At 38.4% G+C, this 16729-nt stretch overlaps 1 protein-coding gene and 1 non-coding gene across 7 annotated transcripts in view; both read left to right on the forward strand.

Annotated features, from left to right (window-relative positions):
* Positions 1–16729, forward strand: part of RPRD2 (regulation of nuclear pre-mRNA domain containing 2) — a 96972-nt gene that overhangs the window by 66756 nt on the left and 13487 nt on the right. For all 6 annotated transcript variants that reach the window (XM_069574246.1, XM_069574254.1, XM_069574258.1 and 3 more), the window contains 3 exons: positions 12215–12497; positions 13910–14170; positions 16183–16383. In XM_069574246.1, coding sequence (XP_069430347.1) covers positions 12215–12497; positions 13910–14170; positions 16183–16383 — 745 coding nt within the window. The remainder of the gene's footprint in view (positions 1–12214; positions 12498–13909; positions 14171–16182; positions 16384–16729) is intronic.
* On the forward strand, positions 8981–9110 carry LOC138431646 (small Cajal body-specific RNA 24). The gene has a single exon (XR_011253797.1). It is a non-coding gene; the product is annotated as a small Cajal body-specific RNA 24 (non-coding RNA).

Consider the following 16729-nt stretch of genomic DNA (forward strand, 5'->3'; position numbering starts at 1 on the left):
CCCACTTTGTAAAATGAAAATAATAACATTCCTATTCTTTCCCATTATTTTCTTTTGTCCCTTCAGTTTCTCAGCATCACTAAACTATACTTTTACATTTTCTGGGTTGATAATACTTACATTCCACCCTATAATTATAATTAAGTCTTCTTTGCTTTAAAGGCTGAAAATTACTAAGCAAAACATTCACCATAACTGTGTGAACATTGTTCACTACAAGGTCTTATGGTGACTCTGGTTATAGTAGAGAGTTTTTATTTTTTTCCTAGGATTTCTGTTTTTCTTGCATTGTTTGCCTTTAGCTTTTTTTTTTTTTTTTTTGGTCTCTAGATTCTGTATCCCATCAAATATTCCAAATCCATGTTTTCCCCCAGAGACCTTCCTGTCAGACCTTGTATTCTGTTCTGTGTTAGGTCTCTAGATCTCATCCTAGGACTGTTCTTTTCTGCTTTTCTGAGCTGAGGCCTCTATTTGCCAATTTCCATGTCTTCTTTTCTTGGTTTTCTCTCCTGTTTTGCTGGAGTATATCCTCTGTTAATTTCCCCAAAGAAGAGTTTGTGAAGGATGACTTTTCTGGGTGTCTCTATTTTAAAATATCTTTATTCTGTTTTTACATTTGCTCTGATAGGTTGGCTGGTTGAAAATCATTTTCCCTCACAGCTTAAAAAGCATTAGTCCATTGTCATTAATGTTGTTGATATGAAATCTTTGCAAGGTCTTTGTAGGTGAATCTTTTTTCTCTGTGGAAGCATTTAGGGTTATTTTTTGTGATGTTCTGACATTTTGCAATGATATATTTACAGGTGAGGTTTTGTTTTGCATTCATTATGGGTTAGTTGGAGGGCTTTTTCAGCCTGAAGACTGTTATTCTTTAATTCTGAGATAATTTCTGTATCTCCTTTTTCTTGAAAATTGATTAATCAAATGTTAGACCTCCTAGATTGCTCCTCTAGGTGTTCTACGTTTTTCATGTTTCATCAACCTTGATCTTTTTGTTCTGCTTTCTGGAAGATCTAGAGTCTTTTTCCTTCCTCTAGTTAACTTGATTTTTCTCTTTTATGATTCTGACTTTCTTAAAAATCAGATAACATCTCTTTTGTCTATTCATATTTAAGAATGAGGTATGAAAAAATTGATTGGGGAAGCTCTCTGTACATAGATAGGAATTATCTGAATTTATCCCAAGTATAGTAAAGTCTGTAGATAAGGAGCTGGCTGTTAGGGTGGGAGGAGTCCTAAATGTCAGAAGGCTGGAATCTTTTTGCCAGGATACTGTAACTCTTTAGAGAAGAACTCATATTTTTTTGCCTGGGGCATAGTACCTTACCTGCCACATCAGGATTGCAGAGGTGTTGGTATTGAATGTTTGGTATTCACACTTTTAATTTCTAATTTCAACCCCTGTATTCATTCCACTTTTTTATACTCATCGTTTCTTGGATCAAAACTTCTCAGGGATTCTGCAAGACAGAATCTTTCCCAGGTGTAACTTCCTTTCTGCATATTCCTAACCTCATTTTTCTCCGCCCTCACTTCTTAGGCCTCATCACTTCTTACTCTTACAACTCGTTCTGTTTTCTAAAAACTTACAGAAACCTTTTTCTCAGGTGTGCTGGTGGTTTATACTTCTGTGTTGCGTTACTAGTCGTTTATAGGTGTTCCAGGAGGAAGAGACACTAAATGGTAGTGGTCAGATTACCATTTTTACTCAAAAGGCCATTTTATGATTTTTGAGTAGTGAACCATCATCACTTATTTATGAAATTATGTAAAATGATTTAGTGTGCTTTGGAGGATCCACAGCAAATGGCTGGGAGAAGTTTATTCAGCTAACAGTCATTCCAGCTCTTTGATAAATCATGTCCAACTGTTTGCAACCCCATGGACTGCAGCCTGCCTGGCTCTTCTACCCATGGGATTTCCCAGGCAAGAATACCGGAGTGGATTGCCATTTCCTTCTCCAGGGGATCTTCCCGACCCAGTGGCTCCTGCATTGCAGACAGATTCTTTACCTCTGAGCTGGCAAAGAAGCCCTTCATTGAGCACACACAATTGCAATTCTGTATAATAAAAACTGTAGTAAAGGTAACTATAGGGTGGTAGGAGAACAGATTGAATAGGTACTTGAGCTAATTTGGGAGTGGGGATCGGGAATATGGAGAAAATTTTTCCCAAAAGGAGCTAAACGCTGAAGTTGCAGTAATTAGCTAAATGAAAGCTCTTATTCTCATTCTCGAGCTTGGGAATAAAAGTGAGCATGGCAAAATTGGTGGGCCTGAAAGTCGTTTCTTATAGGTGAGCATTTATGAGGAAGTGATAAATAAAACTGGAGAGGGAGTCAAGAACATGGTCCTGAAAGGTGTTGTTTATTCTAAGGTCTTTGAATTGTACCCTGAAAGCAGTGGCAAACAGTTGTAGCATTTTAATTTTGCTAGGATGTGATCAGGTTTGCATTTTAGAATCAAGATAGCAGAATGGAGAATAGGAAACTATTAGAGCCAGGGAGGGAGATGGCAGTGGCACCCCACTCCAGTACTCTTGCCTGGAAAATCCCATGGACGGAGGAGCCTGGTAGGCTGCAGTCCATGGGATCGCTAAGAGTCGAACACACTGAGTGACTTCACTGTTCACTTTTATGCATTGGAGAAGGAAATGGCAACCCACTCCAGTGTTCTTGCCTGGAGAATCAGATGGGCAGAGGAGTAAGCTGCAGTCCATGGGGTCGCGAAGAGTTGGAAACGACTGAGCAGCTTCACTTTCACTTTTCGCTTGCATCCATTGGAGAAGGAAATGGCAACCCACTCCAGTGTTCTTGCCTGGAGAATCGGATGGGCAGAGGAGCCTGGTAAGCTGCAGTCCATGGGGTCGCGAAGAGTTGGAAACGACTGAGCAACCTCACTTTCACTTTTCACTTACATCCATTGGAGAAGGAAATGGCAACCAACTCCAGTGTTCTTGCGTGGAGAATCCCAGGGACGGGGGAGCCTGGTGGGCTGCCATCTGTGGGGTCGCACAGGGTCGGACACGACTGAGGTGACTTAGCAGCAGCAGCAGCAGCAGAGCCAGGGAGACAAAGTGAGTAAGTTATTTAAATAATCTGGGTTGACTTATATGGAAACACTTAAACCTTTAAACGATATTTTCAAAAAGATTTTGACCACAGAAAGATTTTACATGGAAACTGAGAGCTACGGCATGTGTATGCACACATACAGTTAAAATTTCACAAAATAAAACTTGCTCTTGTTATATGCAATACACTGGGAGATTTTCTTTTATATTATTTCATTTCGTATACTTATTCTTATTTTTAAGATGAATATTTATTTATTTAGACTTTTTTTTTTACTGTGCTTGGTCTTGGTTGCTGCACATGGGCTTGCTCTAGTTTCGGTGAGACAGGGCTGCTCTTTGTTGCAGTGTGCAGTGTGCAGGCGTCCCATTGCAGTGGCTTCTTTTGTTGCAGAGCATGGGCTCTAGAGCCACGGTCTCAGTGGTTGTGATACACGGGTTTAGTTGCCCCATGGCATGTGGAAGCTTCCTGCATCAGGGGTTGAACCCATGTCCCCTGCAGGACTAGCAGGAAACAATAGTAAGATTTCCTTCCCTGAGATCTTTATGCCATTGTTAACTGTTTTACTTATGTATATTTTATATAATTATTTTTCTTAAACAGTCAGTAGACTTTTAAAGAAATTAAGGGGAAAAGAGTCCTCTGTATTTACCATTTCTGTTATTTTTCATTCCTTTTTGCGAATCCATATTTCCATCTAAGATCATTTTCCTTCAGCCTAAAGTCTAACACTTTTTGTAATGCCAGAACTGTTGGTGATGAACTCAGTTTTTAATTTTAAAAATGTCTCTATTTTACATTTTTGAGAAAAAAAATTGGCAGTTTTTTTTTAATTACCAAAAAATGTTCCTTTACCTGTCTTCCCTTGTTGTAATGAGAAGTCAGCTGTGCCTAGATTTCTTCTTTGTAGTTATCCTGCTGCAGAGGGATAAAGAGGGTTCATTGAGCTTTTTGGATCTGTGGTTTGATACTGTTAATCAATTTTAGAGCCTATTCAACTATTATCTTTTAAAATATTTCTTCTTTTTCATTCCTCTTCCTTCTGGGACTCCAGTTATATATCCCATGTGTTCTTAGATTTCTGCTCTTTCGTTCCTTTTTCTCACTGGACTAGTTTTGGGGTACTTAATATTTGTTCTTGTTTAGTTGCCAAGTTGTGGCCAACTCTTTGAGATCCCATGGACTGTGGCCCGCTAGGCTCCTCTGTCCATGGGATTTCCCCGGCAAGATTACTAGAGTGGGTTACCATTTCCTTCTCCAGGGGATCTTCCCAACCCAGGAGCTGAACCCACGTCTGCTGCATTGGCAAGTGGATTCTTTACGACTGAGCCACCAGGGAAGCACTTGTCTTCAAATATTCTTTATTCCACTGAGTGAAGTCTGCTGTATCTTTCAGTTCTAGAATTTTCATTTGGTTCTTTCTTAGAGTTGCTTTTCTTTGTTGAGATTTCTAATCTAGTCATCTGTTCTTCATCTTTTCCTAAAAGTTTTTCAATGTACTTGTAATTACTGTCTTAAAAACCTTATATATTATAGTATCTGGGTCATCTCTAGGTATACTATTGACTGTTGTTTTATGATTTGTGTGTGTGTGTATGCTTTATATATTGTCTCTTTGCATTTCTAAGAATTTATTTTATAGGAGACATTTTGAGTGATACTTGTGGAAACTCTGAATTGTGTCATTTTCCTTTAACAATTTTTTTTCCCTGGCAATGAGTTAAATTATCTGTGGCTTACTACGATGTAAAGGCTTTGGTTTTAGGCTTTATTAGGGTGGGTTTGTTTAGACATAGTCCTTAGTCTTAGAAAATGGTCCTTACTCCTAATCCATGGCCTTTGGGGCATTTTAATAAGACGTGAAGGTGTTTACTAAGCCTCTCTAACTTGTTGCATAAACTCTTAACTCTGCCTGGCACTGGGCACTGCTGAAATCTCTGCTCAGATCTTTAACTTCATAGTTTCCTTGGAGATATCATCAAAGGAGCTATATCCGCCATCCAGATTTATGTTTTTATTGTTATATTTTAATTATACGCACAGATTTTACATTGTTTCATGTCATCAACGTTTATTTAGTGTTTATTAAACTTTTCTATTGTGATGCATTTGGTTGCTGTTAATATTTTCTCTTTATCTTTGGTTTTCGGTAAACAGTGATCTGCCTAGGTGTGGTCGTCATCCATCTGGTTTAGGGTTTGCAGAACTTTGAATCAGTGGTGTATTACTAGGACTGCTGCAACAAAGTATCTCAGAGTCGATAGCTCAAACCTACATTAATTTATTTTCTTATACTTCTGGAGACTGTAAGCCCCAAATCAAGGTGTTATTAACAGTGTTAATTCTTTCTGAGGGCTGTGAGGGAAGGTTCTGTTCCTGGCTTCTCTGTTTAACTTGTAGATGGTCGTTTCCTCCTTATGTCTCTCCACGTGGCCTTCTGTTTCTAAATTTTCACTTTTAATTAAGACTACCTGTCATACTGCTCTAAGGCCCATCCTGATGACTTCCTTTTAACTTGATTACCTTTAAAAACTCTTAGCTCCAAATAAGGTCCCAGTCTGAGGTATAGGGTTAGGACTTCAGTATATGATTATGAGGGGATATAATTCAACCCTTAACAAGTGCCTTAATGTTTTTCATAAATTTGGGGACGTTTTCTTGTTAAATACGGTTTCTATTACATTATATCGTCTCTCTTCCTGGAACTCTGTTAATTTGTATATCAGATCTCATCAGTGTTCCAAATGTCTTTATGCTCCTTCCTGTGTTTTCCATTCTTCCCCTTCAGTGCTTCTCTTCTAGATATTTTCTACTGACCAGTCTTCTAATGCATTAATTCTTTCTTCCGCTGAAATTTACCTGCTATTTAACCCATTGATTAATTTAGTTGGCTTATTTTTCAGTTTTAGAATTGCCTTTTTTTTTTCTAGAAAGGATTCTGTTTTTATGGTGAAATTCTGTTAATCTATTTTAATTTTTTTCTCTCATTTTTTTTCAGTCTATATTTTGTAAAACTCTCAAACTTAAATCTTAAGTACATTATGAAGACCTTTTCGGGGGGGAATCATTTGAAAATAAGTTGCAGATACCCCATTACCCCCAAATATTTTCATATGTGTTTTCCTCCAAGGTAATTTTCTCTTTCATAACCATAAGAAATTTAATACATGGATGTACTATTATGAAGACTACAAATCAAATAGTTTGTCCAGTGTCTCCTAATTTGGATTTATATGATATTTCTTTGCGATCAAATAGAGGTTATCTGTCTTTAGTAAGAATATCATAGAAGTGATTGTGTTCTTCTCATTTCATCCTTTCAGGTAGCACACGAGTTTGATTTGTTTTACTACCTGTTACATTCCCTTTGATATCTTATTAAAGTGGCATCTTCTCAGCTTGTCCACTGAAAAGTTTTCACTGGTTGATTGCTGTGGATTGAATTCTGTACCCCCACAAAGATAATGATGAAGCCCTGATCCTTAGTACACATGAAAATGACCTCGCTTGGAAATAGGGACTTTATGGATGTGATCAAGTTAAGGGGAGGTCATTAGAATAAGCCTCAATCCAGTGTCACTGGAGTCCTTATAAGAAGAGGGAAATTTGGATGCACAGGAAGAATGTCGTGTGACAACCAAGATGTTGTAGTGATGCATCTGACAAACCAAGGAATGCTAAGGGTTGATGGCTACCACCAGAAGCTAGGAAAAGGCAAGGAAGAATTCTGCCCAGTCTGAGGGATCATAGCCCTACTTGTACCTTGATTTTGGACTTCTAGCCTCCAGAATGTAGAAGTGAAAGTGTTAGTCACTCATTCATGTCCAACTCTTTTCAACCCCATGAATTGTAGCCTGCCAGGCTCCTCTGTCCATGGAATTCTCCAGGCAAGAATACAGAAGCGAATTGCCGTTCCCTTCTCTGGGGGATCTTTCTGACCAAGGGATCAAATCCAGGTTTTCTGCATTGCTGGCAGATTCTTTAGAATCTGAGCCACCAGGGAAGCTACTAACTACATTCATTGCTATCTACTAATTCATTACAAAATAATTATTTTGTTGCTCAAATTATTCCACGTGGCTAGCGGGAGCTCCTTTCAAGCTTCTTTCTGTGTTCTTTTAACATGTCCCCATTGTTTTCTGTGTTGCCTTACTTTTGGAGCAAGGTATTCCAAGTTCATATTGCACTTTTCTGTCCAGCCTTGGAATCAGTCATTTCTCCAAGGAGTCTTGGTTCCTTTTAGTAAAAAACCATATTTTGGAACTGAGATCTGAATACTAGGTATATTTATTCCTATTGGGATATCACTGCTGCCAGACCATATCAGTGTATAGAGCTAGGAAGTACTTGCATACATATTTAACCAATATACACACATTCACATCTGTATATATTTCTGTATCTGTCGATGCATGTTAGAAACCATGTGTTCACACTGTTGTCTCCAGTCCCTATCCAATGCTACAAGGTTCATTCTAGTCTTCTTCCTTTCCACATTAGTAATTGCTTTTTCTAAAAATGCAAAATCTTGCTCCCCTTATCTTCAACATAATTGCTTAATTGATCATTGCCCATGTGTATAACCAATATTCCAGCACTTCCATCCCTCCCATCACCTCTGTAGGCTTTCTTTAAAAAAAAAAAAAGTTTGTTTATTTTAGGCTGTGCTGAACATTTGTTGCTGTGCAGGCTTTTCTCCAGTTGCAACAAGCAGGGCTCCTCTCGGTTGCTGTGCACAACTGCTCGTGGCTGTGGCTTCTTCTGTAGAGCATGGGCACTGGGGCGTGTGGGCTTCAGTAGTTGTGATGCGTGGGCTGAATAGTTGCAGCTCGTGCGCTTAGGGCTTAGTTGCTCTGCGGCATAGATCCTGAACCTGTGTATCCTGCGACTAAACCACCAGGAAGCCCTGTAGGCTCTCTTTTTATCTTGGTTAGGCTTCAGCTTCCCATGCGGTGCCTTCCTCCCATGCAGTCATTTTCCTTACTCCATTTGGCTCTGTTACCTAACTTAGGCACCCTTAAGCTCTTGCTCTGATGAATTTTGGACTGTATTGTTCAAGATGATATTTTTCTGTATCTTCTTGAACATATAAATGATAGCTATTTGGATTTTGTCAGATGATTCCAATATTGAATATACTTGTTCATAGTGTCTGGTTTTTCTTTTAGGTCATTTGGTCCTATCTCTTGGCATGCTTGCTGATTTTTTATTGAATACTGAGCCTTGTATATAAATATATTTCTATAGAGTGTTGGTGATTTGTTTTCCTTCAGAAAGGATTCACCCTTTCTTTTGCTAGGCAATATTGTGAGAGGTAATCATATTAATCAAGTATGATTAATTACTTGGCTGAGTAATCACGCTTCAGGCTGAATTGCAGTTTGGGGAAGCCTTTGATTTTCTCTTGTTCATCCAGCTTCTAGATCACAGATTTTTCCCACCAAGAGCCTGGGCCGATCACTAGGCCCCTTCCTTCATTGTGTGATTTGAACGCTAATCCTTGTCTCTTCTGTACCACGAGACTGTGTTTAACTCCACTTTACTTTTCAGAAATTTTCTGCTAAATTCAGCAAATAATGTGTTTTTTTAAAAATTCAAGTATAGTTGATGTACAATGTTTTGTTAGTTTCAGGTGTATAGCATAGTGATTCAGTTACATATATACATGTATTTGTTCTCTTTCAGATTCTTTTCCCATATAGGTTATTACAGAATATTAAGTAGAGTTCCCGTGTACTATACAGTAGCTCCTTGCTGGGTATCTATCAGCAAATATCTTGAAGGAAAAACAGTAGCATATTGTTAAGCCAGTTCTGTCCTTTCTCTTTCATCAGAATTTTGGCCTTTCTAACTTTTTTTAATGTTTCTATAGGCCAGCAAGACTGTTAAAAGTTCTGCATTTATCTATGGACATTTACTTCTATTCAGTTTCTTCTGAAGGTGAAGATAACTCTTTGTAAATGTCCTAGAGAAAAACAGTAGCTTTCTGTTCACCCTTTGCTAGTAAAAAGGGTGGATCGTTCCACTACTGACATTAAAAAAAAAAAATTCTGCATTTTTCTTTATATTATTTAGTAGTAACCCTCTGCCTTTTCCTTTTGCCTGAATTCTCAGATTTTTGCTTCAGTTCAGTTCATTTCAGTCGCTCAGTCGTGTCCGACTCTTTGCGACCCCATGAATTGCAGCACACCAGGCCTCCCTGTCCATCACCAACTCCCGCAGTTCATTCAGACTCACGTCCATTGAGTCAGTGATGCCATCCAGCCATCTCATCCTCTGTCTTCCCCTTCTCCTCCTGCCCCCAATCCCTCCCAGCATCAAAGTCTTTTCCAATGAGTCAGCTCTTCACATGAGGTGGCCAAAGTACTGGAGTTTCAGCTTTAGCATCATTCCTTCCAAAGAAATCCCAGGGTTGATCTCCTTCAGAATGGACTGGTTGGATCTCCTTGCAGTCCAAGGGACTCTCAAGAGTCTTCTCCAACACCACAGTTCAAAAGCATCAGTTCTTTGGCGCTCAGCCTTCTTCACAGTCCAACTCTCACATCCATACATGACCACTGGAAAAACCGTAGCCTTGACTAGACGGACCTTTGTTGGCAAAGTAATGTCTCTGCTTTTCAGTATGCTATCTAGGTTGGTCATAACTTTTCTTCCAAGGAGTAAGTGTCTTTTAATTTCATGGCTGCAGTCACCATCTGCAGTGATTTTGGAGCCCCAAAAAATAAAGTCTGACACTGTTTCCACTGTTTCCCCATCTATTTCCCATGAAGTGATGGGACCGGATGCCATGATCTTCGTTTTCTGAATGTTGAGCTTTAAGCCAACTTTTTCACTCTCCTCTTTCACTTTCATCAAGAGGCTTTTTAGTTCCTTTTCACTTTCTGCCATAAGGGTGGTGTCATCTGCATATCTGAGGTTATTGATATTTCTCCTGGCAATCTTGATTCCAGCTTGTGCTTCTTCCAGTCCAGCATTTCTCATGATGTACTCTGCATATAAGTTAAATAAGCAGGGTGACAACATACAGCCTTGACGTACTCCTTTTCCTATTTGGAACCAGTCTGTTGTTCCATGTCCAGTTCTAACTGTTGCTTCCTGACCTGCATACAGATTTCTCAAGAGTCAGGTCAGGTGGTCTGGTATTCCCATCTCTTGAAGAATTTTCCACAGTTTATTATGATCCACACAGTCAAAGGCTTTGGTATAGTCAATAAAGCAGAAATAGATATTTTTCTGGAACTCTCTTGCTTTTTCCATGATCCAGCAGATGTTGGCAATTTGATCTCTGGTTCCTCTGCCTTTTCTAAAACTAGCTTGAACATCAGGAAGTTCATGGTTCACGTATTGCTGAAGCCTGGCCTGGAGAATTTTGAGCATTACTTTACTAGCATGTGAGATGAGTGCAATTGTGCAGTAGTTTGAGCATTCTTTGGCATTGCCTTTCTTTGGGATTGGAATGAAAACTGACCTTTTCCATTCCTGCGGCCACTGCTGAGTTTTCCACATTTGCTGGCCTATTGAGTGCAGCACTTTCACAGCATCATCTTTCAGGATTTTAAATAGCTCAACTGGAATTCCATCACCTTTTTTCGGAGTGATGCTTTCTAAGGCTTAGCTCCCCCATATCAGCAGGACTCTTAAGAGAAAGACAGCTGCAGAATGTCAGCTTGACTTTACTCATGGTTTCCCCCTGCTGGAGAATTGCCACCTGGGTTTTGGTTGCCTTGGCTATCTACAGTACATTCAAATGCGTGTGTGTATTTGTGTGCTTGTGAAAGTGTATAGATAAGTATATGTATATATCTGGCTTTTCTAGTTGTTCTTGATGGGAGTGTTGCTTTGCTACAAACTACTCAATTATATCCAGAAGCAAAAGCTCAATTATAGTGTAGTATTTTATTTTCTACCCCCTAACACCCGTTTTTTTGTTTGTTTGTTTGTTTTGCCCCATCACATGGCACGTGGAATCTTACTTCCCCAACCAGGGATTGAACTTGTGCCCCCTGCATTGGAAGCATGAATTCTTAACCACTGTACTGCCAGGGAAGTCCCCCATCCCATTTTAAAAATAATGCTCCTTGCTCAACCAACTGAAATAATTCCATGATCTAATAGTCCAAGACCCTTAACCAAAAGGAAAAGACACAGAGCTTCAAGCCATTGGCAGTTGAGATAATCAGATGACTAGTAGGATTTAAGCCAGGTGATCAAGGTTAACAACAGCAATACCATATTGATGGCATGTACCTTTGAAGTGACAGTTACACTTTACCTCTATGGTCTTCCTGCCCACAACCCATAATCCCAGTCGAATCATGAGAAGAACATTAGACAAAGCTCAGTTAAGAGACCATCTACAAAATACCTGACCAGTATTCTTCACAACTGTCAGGTTCATCAAAAACATGGAAAGGAACGTCTAGCAGACTGTCACAGACAAGAGAAACCTAGGAGGTATGACTACTAAATTACAGGATCCTGGAATAGAAGAAGAACAGATAGAAACTGAAGAAGTATTCATAAAGTATGAACTTTAGTTAATAATGATCAAAATTCATTTATTAATTGTAAGAAATGTATGATACTAAGGTGTCAGTAATAGGGAAAATTGGGAACTTGCCTGGTGGTCCAATAGTTTGGAATCTGTGTTTCCACTCAGAGGGTGTGGGTTCAATCCTTGGTCAGAGAACTAGGATCCCACATGCTGTGCATATGGCCAAAAAAGGGGGGGAAATTGGGCGTAAGATATATGGGAACTTTCTAGTCAATAGTGTTTAACCTCTCAAACTGCTTTATTTATGGATATAAATTTTGTCTTCTTGGTCATTGTTGTATCTCCAGTACCTAGAAGGTTGGCCAGCACATTTAGGCTCTTGATAAATATTGGTTGCCTGGAGGGATAGAAGAGAGCAAGGTGAATTACAGATAACTTGTAAGTTTCTGCCTTGGGTAACTGTGGATGGTAATAATGACTTAGGAAATAGAAGAAGCAGAGATTGGAAACTGTTCCATGCTTGACAGATGATATGTTCTTGTTTTATACCAGTGATACAGTTAATAATAATGAAGAAATCTGGTCAAGTCAGAATGGTAGCTTCTTGGTTACTTCTCAGAGGAGTAAACTCTTTTTTTCTCTTTTAGGCATATAAAACCTTTGCTAATCGAGTGAACAATTTAAAGAAAAAGCTGGATCAATTGAAGTCAACCCTTCCTGATCCTGAGGAATCACCAGTCCCTTCCCCAAGCGTGGATGCTCCCTCCCCAACTGGCTCTGAGTCCCCTTTCCAAGGAATGGGAGGTGAGGAATCCCAGTCACCAAACGCAGAGAGTGAGAAATCTGCCACACCTGAGCCTGCGACAGATAATCGTGACGTGGAAGACATGGACCTCTCAGATGTGGAAGACGATGGGTCAAAAATCATTGGTATGTCCTGTGTGATTAGTAGACCACTTGCTCCTTATCTGTTTTGCTTTCCCCACCAATAAATCTGTCATCAGCAGGTATTAGAAAGGTAGTTGAATCCTTACAAAATTAGAGCACCAAGGTAGTAGTATTGTCTCTAGAGCAGTGGTTCAGGATTTGGTATGCCATGTAGATGAAGAATCTGTGCTGTTCAGAGAATTCTCCGCTGGTGCGGTGGTTAGGAATCTGCGCTTCTGCTACCGGGGGCCCAAGGTCCAAAAAGCCACATAGTGTGGCAGAAACAAAATACACACTGGACTCTAGAAACTTAGTGCCATAAAAAAGAGTGAAAATATCTAATTAATAATTGTTTATATTTATAACTTATTAAACTGAAAATACTTGGAGTATATTGGGGTAAATAAAATATATTATTAAAATTAATTTTACCTGTGTTTATTATTATTATTTTTGCTATGGTTACTAGAAAATTTATACTTATATATGTGTCTTGAATTGTATTTCTGTTGAACAAGCACTGCTCTAGAGGGAGGGCCACTTATGCTGAAATTCCTTATTCTCTGTCACTCTTGATCTTCAAGATTCCAAAGCCTCATTTTGTTAACCACGCTTTCACAATTAACACAGTTAACCTGCATGGGTGAATTGTTTCTCTGGCATCCCCAGCTTTTATAATATTTTTATTCGGCAGTTTGACTTAGGTTGAATTTGATGCACTATCCATATAGTACATTGCCTTTAAAGTATTAAGAGAATCTTATTGCAGGAAGTATAACATTCGTTAGTGTCTGATTTTACCCCCAGTAGACCAATTTCAGGAGGCCAAAGGAAAGTACACTAACGTATGTACAGAGTTTCTGTCTCTTAAGAAGCTCCCAGGTTAATGGCAGAAAAAAGACAAGACAGTTTATGACATAAACATTACTGAAAAAACACAAATGTGCGCCAAATAATAACATGCTTCCAGAAATGTGCAAATTCAGTACACAGATACTAACATGGAAGAAATCATTAAAAAGTAAAATAAAAGATACTATAGAGGGACTTCGCTAGTGGTCCAGTAGTTAAGAATTTGCCTTGCCATTCAGGGGATGTATGTTCGATTCCTGGTCAGGGAAGTAAGATCCCACATGTCTCAGGACATAAGTCCACATGTCACAACTAAGACCCAACACAGCCAAATAAATAAATAAATAAAAACATGCAGTTGGAAAATTCAGTTTAAGCAGATACTAATGGTGAGAAGTTTCATGAATTATTAAGAGTATGACTTTTAAAAAAAATCATGAATGAGTTTTCTCTAATAAATCATAGTACATTTTAGGAAATATTAGGACATGTGATTCTGCATTGGAAGCAGACTCTGGAAAGCAATTGGATGCAATATCATCTCTTTTCTTTTTTTAAAACAGTAGAGGACAGGAAGGAAAAACCTGTGGAGAAGTCAACTGTATCCACTGCTGTACCCACAAAGCCAACAGAAAGTATCTCCAAAGCCTCTTCGTGTACTCCAGCACCTGTGACCATGGCAGCAACCCCACCTCTTCCAAAGCCTGTGAACGCTTCTCTTCTCTCCCCTACTCCAGCATTGGCTTTGCCAAACCTAGCTAATGTGGACCTGGCAAAGATCAGTTCCATCCTTAGCAGCCTGACATCAGTCATGAAAAATACTGGTAAGTAGGCCTAGTAAAAAAAATAAAAAGCCTATTTCTATCTTTCTAATTGAACCATCAATCTGAGTTTTGTTTTTGTTTTCTAATTAAAAGTAATTTTTTAATTATAAAATAAAAATACAAAAAAAAATACAATACATGGTCACTATAGAAAAATTAGAAAATAAATTAAAAGAATAAATCTTCATAGCCTGCCACCCCAAAGGAATTCACTGCTGTTTATTAACCTTTCAAGTATGTGTGTGTGGGAAAGTGAAATATTTGCGTTTTCTGTCAATAATTGAAGCATTGGGAGGGGAAATAGTTGAAGGGTATCGCATATACAGTTGGTTCTCCATATTCATGAGTTCTGCAGCTCAGGTTCCACATTCATGGATTCAACCAACCATGGATTGAAAATATTTGGGGGGAATTTTTTTTTCAGAAAGTTGCAAAAAAACAAAACATGAACTTGCCTTGCCCTGGCAATTACTTACATAGCATTTACATTGTAATGTGTATTATAACTAAATCTAGAGATGATGTAAGGTATATGGAAGAATGAGGAGTTCTCTGGCAGTCCAGTGCTTAGGGCTAGGCACCTTCACCTTCATGGCGCAGGTTCAGTCCCTAATCAGGGAACTGAGATCCAGCAAGCCGTGTGGCATGTAAGTAAGTATATACACACATAGGTACTGTATATAGAAGGATGCGCATAGGTTACATGCAAATACTATTTGCCATTTTATAAGGGACTTGAGCATCCACAGATTCTGGTATATTCAGGGGTCCTGAAACCAGCCGCCCATTGATACTGAGGGACAGCTGTACTGTTTTGAAATCAGCTACTAAAAATTTAACTCCGTATCGTGAACATTTTTGTAAGTCATTAAATATTCATCTACATCATCTGGTAGCTATGCGGCATTCAGTAGTTTATATTATTTATTATTAGACCATCTAGTATGTTTGCAGTTTTTCACTATTGTAAAGAATACTTAATGAACAACCTTGATGCTAAAAATGTGTGCACAACCCTTCTTAAAAGGAACTTTAAATAGGGCTTTTTTTTAAAATGGAAATCTTAATGAAAATTTACAAAGTAGAGCCCTTGTATATGCTTATCACTCATCTTCAACAGTATAAACACATGGCCAATCTTGTTTCTGCTGTGTCCTCTCCAGTCCTGATTATTTTTTGAAGAAAAGCCCAATTATTTCATTTCTTCATAAATAATTAAATATTTATTTCTAAAAGATAAAGACTCAAAAAAATCAGCATGTAAGTTTTTTAATTATTTATGACTAAAACAATCTCCAAAATATGTACTATTTTGTGTACCAACTATATGAAAGTTCCCATTGTTTCTCAGTCTTTCCAACACAATTTAGTTTTGTTTTATACTTTGTCAAATTCTTAGAAAAAATTGTTTGTTGGAATCTGCATTCCTTTCATTAAAGGTGTAAATTTTTCTTTCATTTGTTCATCAGTAATTTTTTCTTTATTAAATACCTGTTTATATTAAAAAATAAAAATGACTTTCTCTTTATATACCTTTTTTCCTGTTAAAAATTAACCCAGTGTTTCAAAATCTAAAAATGTAAAGATTGCTTGTATTAAAAGTACATGTAGAAGGAAATAACTTATTTATCTCATAGAATTATTCAATGACCAAGTCTGATCATAATTAACCATCAGTATTTATTGAGCACTTACAGAAGTCTGATGTGTAGGTGTCATTTGGTAGAGAAAAAAGAAATAGGTTCTCTAATCTCTTTCTTCTGGGGCTCTGAAAGCTAGTAAATACATATGAAAAAAAACTTGATGTTTGTCTAATTTAATGGTGTTCCAAGTAGACAGGAGCAAGTCTTAATTTTCAGATTTTTTCTTTGTATATGCAATGGACAACTAGTGGATCATGCACAGAAGAATTCCTATGAGACATCTCAGACTCAATTCAGTGACTGGAAAGTGTCGTGCATTTAAAGGTCATTTTGAATTGCGTATTCTTGAGTTGATCTTTCTGCCACCAGGGGTCAGTCCTGCATCAAGACCTTCTCCAGGAACTCCTACAAGCCCGAGCAACCTCACCAGTGGCCTGAAAACACCTGCACCTGCCACAGCAGCCTCTCACAACCCTCTGGCAAACATCCTCTCGAAGGTGGAGATCACCCCAGAGAGCATTTTGTCTGCTCTTTCCAAAACCCAGACACAGTCAGCCCCTGCACTGCAAGGTAAACTGACATGTGCCAGAGGGGTTTGAACTGTGAATGTTTGTCTCTGGCTTAATCCTGGATACCATTTCTGAGAAATATAAAGCCATGAAATATATAACACAGTTAGTTCGTTTATAGAATTTTGAAATGTCAAGAAACAGACTTTATTAAATATGCTCTAGTCTAATCCCCTCCTTGGGTGAGGAAATTTAAGCTCGCTGAGGTGATGTGACCAGGTTAAGGTCACACATCAGTCTTTTTAGAGGAGTTGAGACTAAGCCAGATTTCTTGACTCGAGTCCAGTATTCTTTCACTTATTTATCCCATACTGTTAGTATAGGTGAGTATGTGTTGAATTTTACAT

Source organism: Ovis canadensis, chromosome 1 (genome assembly GCF_042477335.2).
Source record: "Ovis canadensis isolate MfBH-ARS-UI-01 breed Bighorn chromosome 1, ARS-UI_OviCan_v2, whole genome shotgun sequence".
In the NCBI taxonomy this organism is placed as follows: Eukaryota; Metazoa; Chordata; class Mammalia; order Artiodactyla; family Bovidae; genus Ovis; species Ovis canadensis.